The sequence below is a fragment of the Eurosta solidaginis genome, chromosome 3, assembly GCF_040869045.1.
Source record: "Eurosta solidaginis isolate ZX-2024a chromosome 3, ASM4086904v1, whole genome shotgun sequence".
NCBI lineage: Eukaryota > Metazoa > Arthropoda > Insecta > Diptera > Tephritidae > Eurosta > Eurosta solidaginis.
In genome coordinates, this window is record NC_090321.1 from 42027730 (window position 1) to 42037601 (window position 9872).

General features: G+C 40.1%; 1 protein-coding gene across 1 annotated transcript in view; it reads right to left on the bottom strand.

Annotated features, from left to right (window-relative positions):
* lov (jim lovell) overlaps nt 1–3117 on the bottom strand; it is a 56468-nt gene extending 53351 nt beyond the window's left edge. Inside the window, exon 1 of the mRNA XM_067777448.1 lies at nt 675–3117. Coding sequence (XP_067633549.1) covers nt 675–3117 — 2443 coding nt within the window. The remainder of the gene's footprint in view (nt 1–674) is intronic.
* Between the last annotated feature and the right edge of the window lie 6755 nt (nt 3118–9872).

Consider the following 9872-nt stretch of genomic DNA (forward strand, 5'->3'; position numbering starts at 1 on the left):
TTGTTGATGCTTAAAGGCCGATGGAGGACAGTAGAATGGCTAGCGGATGACCAGTGAAGCGATTGGTTGATTTGTGCTCGGAGGGGTATCGGTGCCTCATGGGCCTATGTCCCTATATCAAGTGGATGGTGAAAATAAACCCAAATTTATTCCGCAGTGCGACCTCGTACATACGTTGCCGCTGGATGCTTAAGTGTCTGGGAGCAAGAAAATAACCCTTTTATTAAATGCAAATATTTAGCTACAAGTCATTATAAAGTATTTGAGAAGTTTTCGCGGTGTTTGTATTGCGAATGAAATTGAAGCAAGATCACTGGGAATCACTGTTTTAGGGTTTAAAGGACGGCTGTGGATATCGGGAGCCCTCTCCTGAATATGAATCTGGCGTGATCAGGTATTAGGCCTGATGCCACTTGTTTGACGAGAGCGGCAAAGATTCAAGTTTTTAGACGTCTCTTACTATAGATTTACCTTGGGTTATGAACTGTGACCGCCTGGATACGGAACACTAATAGGTTTGTTTTCAACTTACAAAGAAAAAAAGGAGTGAAGAGCGAATGCAATAAAAAATACTTGTGCAGAAAATATCAAAGCGTCGATCAAGATAACATGTACCGCTTAAAAGCAACAAAAAAAGTATATATGTATACGTAAATACGCAATAAGTTACTCACTGTGTGGTGGCGTCAACGCTAACGCTGAAGACATCCCAGGAAACGGAAGCGGTGACGGAGGATGCGGTGGGCCATCGGGTGGATTGAAATGCGTCGGCATGCTCATTGGTGAGCTTGATGCAAATTCCTTGGTCAAACGATTCATACTCTCCTCTAAACGTTCATGCGGTGCCGGACCGCCTGGACCATTCGGACCACCTGGCGGCCCAAACGGTGGCATGCCAGCCATACCCATTTGCCCGAGTATGCTATTCGCATAGGCATTATGTTGTTCTTGTAGCTCACGTTGTTCGCGCTGCATTGCATGATCACGTTCACGTGATTGTTGATGTGATACTGCGGCAGCTGCGGCAGCAGCTGCCAATGACAAATCCATCTGATGTTCCATATGCTGGAATAAATCATCACCACTTGCAGCAGCAGCGGCTGCCGCTGCATGCATCTGTGCTTCGAGTGCATCCATTTTGCATTGATTTTCGGCGGCGGCGGCGTTAGCGGCACGATCTATTCGTAGGTCGCGTAGGCTGGCCGTCGCAAAAGGGTGCATATTATTCGTAGAGTTTGGTGTGGATGATAAGGAGGGTTTATTTAACTGACGTATATCTTTGAGTGACAAAACAATGCGATTATTGTTGTTCAATTTGTTGTTATTATTATTGTTGTTGTTATTATTATTATTATTGGGCGAACTGCTATTGTTTTCATTGGTGCTCGGATGGCTGCCGTTTGTATCATTTTGATCTTTTTTCGTTGTACACAGATCCTCTGGACCATCTGAGAGGTTAGACATTGACTTACGACGTAACTCATTGGTGGCGTTGATAAGCTCTTCGATATCTTCATGGTCTGGCATTGGCTCGTTGTCTTCCGCATTATCCTGCTCATCGTCATCATGTTCCTCATCATCCACAATATCCATTGAGTGCAGCATATTAAGTGGATCCGGTGTTTGCGCTTCATTTAAGCGTGCGTTATTGTGCTGCTCCTCACTCTGCTGCTCGCCTCCATTTTCGTTTTTCTCATAGTTCGCTTCAGTGTGCTCGTGACTGTCATTACCATTGCCGCTATCGTCACGACGAGCGCTTCCATCTTCTTCCATAGTTTCGGCAAGCTCAGTTTTAATCACAGTCTTAAAATTTTCTAACCGTTCAGTATGCGCTTTCTCTAAATGTTCGCCAAGCGTCAAAGGCAGTGGCTGCATTTGTTGTTGTTTCTCTTCCACAGGTGTGGGTGTGCCTGTCTTGCTGGGCAAATCGAGTGGTAAATCGCCTGAGCGTCGACGCGGACGCGCTTGTTTGCGTCTTGGCATGGGTGAGGTGCACATATCAGAATTAATGCTTGTATCCAGCGGCAGGTCTTGATCACTTTCCGTTTCACGGTCTAACTCACGTTCGAGCGCGCGTTCACGTTTGCGTTCACGTTGACGCTCTCTGCGCGCTGACGAGTCGAATAGGCGCGATGGTAATATCACTTTCGAACCAGCTGTTACCATTGATGGTGACTCCTCATCGAAACTCGAACGACGCTCCATATCGGGCGACATCAGTGATGCATCAATCATGCCAAAGTCATCGGGTGATGCTGCAGGCGTAGGCGTATGCTCTGGCACCGAACTTTCGACCAGACCGCGCACCTGTAAAGACTCGCCCGCCTGTATGAGCGTTTGCAGTCGTACCTGCGGTACGCTTATCTCCCCACGATACATAAAATCTACAATAGCTTGCACCACCCAACCCTGAAAGTCCTTTAGCACAATAACGGGATGTTTGCACGGTGTTTCCGCGAAGACGCGTTGAAAGAAAGGCGAACATGCAGATAATACCATTTTGTGTGCATGTATACTCATCTCCGCGCACACCAATGTCACATCCACAAGCGTTTTTGTTTGCAGCAGCGCATCGAATGCGCGCAATATATGATTCTGATGATTATTCCAACGCAGACTATAGTGATCTTGCACAGCGCTGGCATTACTATTAGTGGCTGTAGTGGTTGTGGCGGGTGTTGATGAAGTATTAGCGCCTGCTGCAGCAACAGCCGCAACTGCTGCGGCGGCAAAAGCTGCAGCTGTCGCGCTATCCGTAGAAGCTGTGCGCTGGCTGGCGCTTAATAGTGAACTGGTCATAGCGTTCGTTGTGAGCGCAGGCGCTGTGCTGGTGGTGGTGCCGCTGCCAGTAACTAGCGTACATGTGGTTGCATTGTCACCAATGAAGCCATTACTGGCGCGTTCAACGCTTGTGCTGCTGTTGTTGTGTGGTGTACGTGCTGCTGTAGCCGTCATTTTCATATTGAGCGGTGGCGTGGGCGGCGTATTCGGCGGCGTTGTGCTAACAATTTGCGCGCTATTCATAGACTCTGTCGTTGTGGTCGACGCTGCGCTGTATGACTGCGACAACGACAATTTGCGTCTTGTAATCACGTTTTCTGCCGTCTCCTTTAACATTCAGTCGAAAAAAATTAATTCAATACTGCTTTTTGACACGTGAAATTTGCAGTCGCTAATGGTGAATGGTGGTGCGGTATGTCACGCGGTGGTTCACCCACAACTCGCTGTGCCACACAACGCGAAAATAATGTAATGAGCCTCTATGTTTTTTGTGTTTGTTGTTCTTCGTTGTGTATTTGCTTTGTCGCTATTTACACTACTTTACTGGCTTTCAATATCCATTTCGGTTAGAGCTTCTCTAGTCAGCCCTGCTTGCTGCTTAAAACTCCTTCCAATCTTAATTTTCATCAGTCGCGTGCTGTGTCCCTGCATTGAGATGAAAGACAAAAGATAAGCTTTGAGTATGGGTTTGTTGTTGGTATGTATTATTGTATATTTTTTATTAAATAAAGCAAGCTTAAGATAGCAGCTAAGTAAGTAAGAATATATATATATTTTGTCTATCTTTGGGGATTTTTCGCGAACCATGCCCCAAAAAAGCAATAAACAATAAGTACAATGCTTAAGGATAACGCATATATGATGCGTCGCATACGCGTATGCATATATATATATTTTTAAATATATCTCTTTATATGTTAGTAAATGTTTTTCTACCTAGCGTTTTGTTTGTCGATCTATCTACGCGTTTTCTATATACATATCTTAATTTATTCATGACATATGTACTTATGCTATATGTGTGATAATATGCTAATGAGTTTTGGCATATATCATTTTAATATCTTTTTTGTTTTTGCTATCACAGACCAAAATTCGCAGTGCTTTGCATTCCAAAATTCTGTAAATCATATGGAGGCAGGTGCGCAATATTTGTGTGCGGCATTAACGATTATGAAAGAGAGCTACGCAAGTGATACAAGCACTAAAATACTCAGTTGTCAGAAATGGGTAGAAAAAGAGACAGATATATGTAGGAAGATATACAGAGAGAAAGATAGTTTTAGAACAAGATGTATCGCTCTCGTTGCATTAAATTAAAAATGAAATCAGTATCAGGCGTGCTGTGGAGCGCGCGTGACCCTAGTGCTTTGGGGTTCATTTATTATTATTGTAGTATCGCGTAAAATTCACCCCATTTCAAACACGGTTAACATTACAAACGCTCGTTCATTGACCCAGGTAACTACCATAAGTTCATTCGCTTTCACTAAATCACCTAATGCATTAATGGGTCATACCCAAATTGCTCAAGTAGGAATCATATTGACAATATGTAGGTCAATATAATAATTCGCTGATAAAGCATTTTTTACTATTGAGTTATGTACCTCTTGTTTGTAATTATTAATGTAAGAATGTATATATGTATAGGTTAAGAAATTTTGTATAAAATAGAAACTATTCACGAATAAAGGGAATTCTCACGTCTGCGCTGAGCATAAACGCTACTGAACTTATGCTTTTGTTTAACTTTATTATCAACATATTACATTATTTCCCAAAATAAACTTGTATTTGTCCCGATAAAAACTCTAAAATGTCCCCAAAATATCGCAAAATATGAAATAGCATCGCTACATCGAGAAATTATAAGAAGATAGTAGTATCCGGTGATATACCTAAAATGATCGGAATTCATCCAGAAAACTACACCGAAACGGTCCCCATGTAAAACCGAAAGGAGGAGCATATAGCCCGAAACAAACCCAAGGTAGTCCCGCAGTGATCCATAAAGATAGTAGAGAAGTACGTGGGAATAGTCTTTGCATGGTGTCGAAACTACATGTTCTGACGGTGTCTCAAAGAAGGCGGTGGCACTGCCCACTTCTTCGACAATTCTTATATATAGGTCGATCTTCAAGACACATATAGCAAATATGCAGATAAAGCTTCGTCATTTCATATCATAACTATGTAAATCCGATTGTCGCTGAACAAACAGTGTAGCAACTTCGGAGGAGACATTGTTTATTTATGCATTTCAAATTAACTAATTTTGCAAGCGAAAGCTGAGGCATTAAGTTAATGTAACAAAGTACTATTTTAAAAGCATATTTACAAAATATTGCTTTATTTTGTTTTATCAATTAATGCGTGTAGTTGGCTTGCCTAGTTGCTCGTTTTTCAACGACTAGACCTCTGCTACTGCGATCATATGGTTCTTATCAGCACAGTCAGTTACAGTTTTGAAGAGCCCTGGTGTTGTTGTTGTTGTCGTTGTAGATAACAACAGTCCCCGAAGGCCTTGGAAAGTGTTATCGATATTGATGGTCCTTTTGCCAGATGCCGAACCGGTATGATCCGGTAATAAGTACCATTAAGTTACTAGCCCGACCATTTCGGTAACGATTTAGTATGACCACATGAAACCTTCAAGGCCATCCCGCCCTCCCACCCCCTAGATCTATGAGAAACTGGGGGTCGCCAGAGCCTCGGCTGTTAAAGAAACAGGATTCGCCACGGGTAGGTGAGTTTGACAATTGGGTTCGAGAAGCTATATATTGCACCCCTTGAAAAGGTTGCGCTACACAACTCCTTGAATCAATTTGGTATTTTAGTCGCCTCTTACTACAGGCATACCTACCGCGGGTATATTCTAAGCCCCCCAATCCGCTGGAGGTGAGATCTGGATCAAAGCTGCTTAGAAATGCTCCGTAAAGCTTCGGAGCGCAGCCATTCAGCAGATGAAACAAAGAGTTTTCGATTGCTCTTCAAGTAACAACTAATTTTATTTATTTATAATAGTATAAAGTTTTGCAGCTAATGGAGTTTATTATGAAAGAAGTCAGAAGTGTTTTTATGAAGAATTTGCTAATTTTATTCCAATTAAATGAAATTTGTGTTTTCAAACTTAATTCCATTGGCTACAAAACTGCACATTGTTATAAAAACGTATGAATCTGGAGGAAGTCCTGTCCAAAAATGTCTTGCGATAAACTATAAACAAAGTTGTCACAAAAAATATATAGCTTTGAGCCAATTTTAATTTGTTACCTCCAAATTCCATGGGTCGGTCAAAGTATTAACTACAAAAAAAAATTGCCATAGCTTATGCACTTTTTTAACGAAGCAGCTATGAATTTCCGACAGTTTTTGAAACTTGTTTTTGTTTTTTGCAAAATAATGAGTTGTCTCATTGTTTAAGTGCAATACTGTTTTACAAAACGTTTTGAGTCTCTAGAAATACTCATTATTATTTAAATTTAATAATGGCGGCCACCGTGGTATGATGTTATAGTGCTCCGCCTACTACGCCCCGGGCAAATCAACACTAAAATTTAAGAAACAAGTTTTTTCAATTAAAGGAACATTTTTTGTAAGCGGACCGCCCTTCGGCAGCGTTTGGCAAGCGCTTAGAGTTTACTTCTGCCATGAAAGGCTATTAGTGAAAACTCATTTGCCTTGCAGATGCCGTTCGGTGTCGGCATAAAACAAATAGGTCCTGTCCCGCTAATTTGTAGGAAACATTAAAAGGAGCACGACGCAAATTAAAAGAGAAGCTCGGTCTAATATCTTTTCGGAGTTTATCACGCCTTATCTTTATTTTTTCATTTAATAGTTACGCCGTGTTCTTTTACATGTATATACATCTACATTTGCGACAAAAAAAAAACGCTTATCGACAGTTACACAGTGTATTGAGAAATAGTGGGGACAAAAACCTTTTCGTCCACAGTAAATTGAAAGTGAAGAACAGTGGAGACACAAACATTTCGGTACTAATTTTATGCCCAACAATTTTATAAGTGTAGATGAAGTTAAGCGCTTAGCAGTCCATATAAAGTTAAAGTACATATGTATATATAAATGAAAAGTTACTATTTGATAAAAAAAAATTCGTGTTTTGCTTCAAAAATATTGTAAATTTCCGGAACATGGAGATTTGTAGCGCTCACAATTTCTGATTATGAGAGGTCTTAAGAAGGTAGGAAAATCTGAGTAGATAGGCCGGCTTTCATTAGATAAACTCTCTCCCCAGCAGCACCATCCCCTTTTTCAGGCAAGTATGATGCGCGCGGCAAAAAAAAAAAAAACGAAAAGGAGAAAGTTTTTCTCTTCTTTGAGAAGACAAAACGGCTAGTTACTTAGCGCTATAACCCGACCAATATTATCTGTACAGTAAGCCTTCTGAAGCAGAAGATACTATTTAACATTGACATTCCCCAATTAACTGCTCTTGTTGAAGGTAGCGCACAATCAAAAAAAAAATAAATAAACATTAACAACAAAATTAACATCATACGAGTACATAAAAGTTGCAATCTCAGCTACGTGCCTCTGTGCATATCCCTTAGGATATGGCTAAGCATACACAGTGTCTTAACGGAGTAGTGTATTTTTTTGTGTGTTTGGCCACATCTTCAAATGAGTTGATGTGAGTAGAAAAAAAAAAAAAATAGGAAGCGTCACATCTACCTATTTAAGTAAATATATTTATTTAATGTGTGATAATAGCTGATGTATGTGCTATATTTGTTTTATTTGACTTTTTCTCTTAACGCACACACTCACACATGGTAAGTGATGTGGATTTTTTTGTTTTATGTTTTTCAAAATGTTTGGTACTGAGATTTTTTATGCAAACAAGCACTCCTATTAAAGTAAACCTAGACTCGTAAAGCAATGGGAAGCGCTACTTACTGCAAAAAAAATCAAATAGCTTTATCTGTGTGCGAAGTTGGGGGCATTCCACAAGAAGCCTTGCTGAATGAAGTGAAATAGACTTTTGATTTTCAGCGTTTCATTTGCGTTAAATATGAAGTGAATACATACTGTGATGAATATTAGTGACACTAAGTGATACTCACATCACTAATCTGATACTAAGTAAATAAAGCCACAACAACAATAAAGTAAGCTGCCACACTTGTATGTACGTAAACAAATTAATCATTATGTCTACACATATGTCCATACAAGCAGCGGAGAGAAATGCACAAACACATGCATATATATGAGATATTCCCAAAAGTAGACAATTATCGGTGGAAGTATCACTCATATATACACGCGCATATGGCTATGCGAGAAGCTATAACTGTGCATCTGTAGTTATAGCTGATGAGTTTATAGCTGGTAGTAAATTCTAGAAGATAGAAACGCCTAGAAGTATGCGAACGAGACATCACAGAGTATAAAAGGAGATAAAGCTGAGTAATCAGCAATCAGTTTGATTTAAGCACGCTATCTGTTGAGAAGTAGAAGTGTTAATAAATACCATTTTGCATTATTGAATATTGGAGTTATTTATTCAACAGTTTAGTGATTATAACGTTGGCAGAAGGTTGCAAATAAGCGGAATTGCCCTAAATTCGTTACAATACATTGACCATACTTTTAGGACCGGAGACCAATTACACAGGCCGACAAACTTTGAAAAAAACTACAGACCCATAAATGGGTTTATTGTTTGAAAGGAACCTGGAAATCGATTAATTTATTATGTGAGTAACGTGCCTAAAAGTAGATTTGTGAAACAATTTTGTAGGGAAAAAATATCGCAAACTTAATATATATTAATAAACAATATCTCAGATCGCACAAGAAGCTTTCCAATAAATCAAACAAAATATTGAAGGAAAATAGTTCTTTTCTGAAATTTTATATTTGGCTTGGTGATAACGGGAAGTTTTCTTCGAGTGAATATAACAGTAAAACGTATTTTTAGCACTTTTCGGGACAAATCTCTGAAACCGGATTCAGAGTCAGCTCACTGAAGGTTCATTTTTATGTGTTGATTTTGCGCCATGGTGGATAATTGATGTCCGGAACGAAAAATGGCACTGCAGCTGGCACAACTCCGAAACCGGTTTGTCTTCAAACCAAGGAATGACGGAAAATAGTTTCAATATGTACTGAAGGTGTTAAGAAAAGTCTAGGCACATATCTGGATCTAAAATTTGTCGGCCTGTTTAATTTGTAATTCGTCTTATATACCTGACAGAGAATAAAGGCGATTTAAGTGATCTTGCTTTGCATGCGCATTACTTTGCGCTGCCTTTCGGGAAAGCTTTCTTCACAAAACTCTGTGCACAGTGAGTCTTTCGCCGTGAATATGTGGGCAATGAAACATTACGTTCTATTTTCAATTCGGTAGGGCGCTGTAAACTTGAAAAAATTATCTGTACTTTACACGTGCTCATTAAAAATATTTTCGTGACGTTGTAATTTAATTGGCCGTGCTTCCGCTAATACCACTGCGCTATATTCGGGGGCTAACATGAAGGAGGTTTAGCGCCCTTTCTTCGATTCCATTTTTTTGCCACTTATCTGTTGTTTGTGACCTTGAACTTTTATTGGGATCTTCAGATTGTCGCTCGTCATATAGATCGACCATTTTAAATGAGATTTTCCGAGACTATAAAAAACCCGTATCAACGGACAGAATCCGGTAAGCACTTCTAATTCGTGTAGCTATAAGTCAGTAGCCAACCAATATATATTTTTGGTGGGCCAGCTTAGATCCGTGCCACATTAGTGCTGCGTATAGTAAAATAGAGCTGGTAACGGTTGATAATAGCTAGCGGATAGTTTCTCCGGGCCCTCCTATGCTAGGCATTATTCGCATAAGAGACCCTCTAATTTGAGAAACCATCTCCTCCATCGCCTTAAAGTGCTCCTTAGCCTACAGTTTTGAGTCAATGTTTAATGTTTACCTCTAATAATGCCCGATGGTTATGACTGACTCCTCCGCGGGCCGTCTTGAGCTCTTACTGTTAGTCATCTCTAGACCCATATTCGTCAGGTCTATAAGGTCACCAATAACTAAAGCTATTTAAGAATTTAATATGGGAGTCGAGATTTTCACA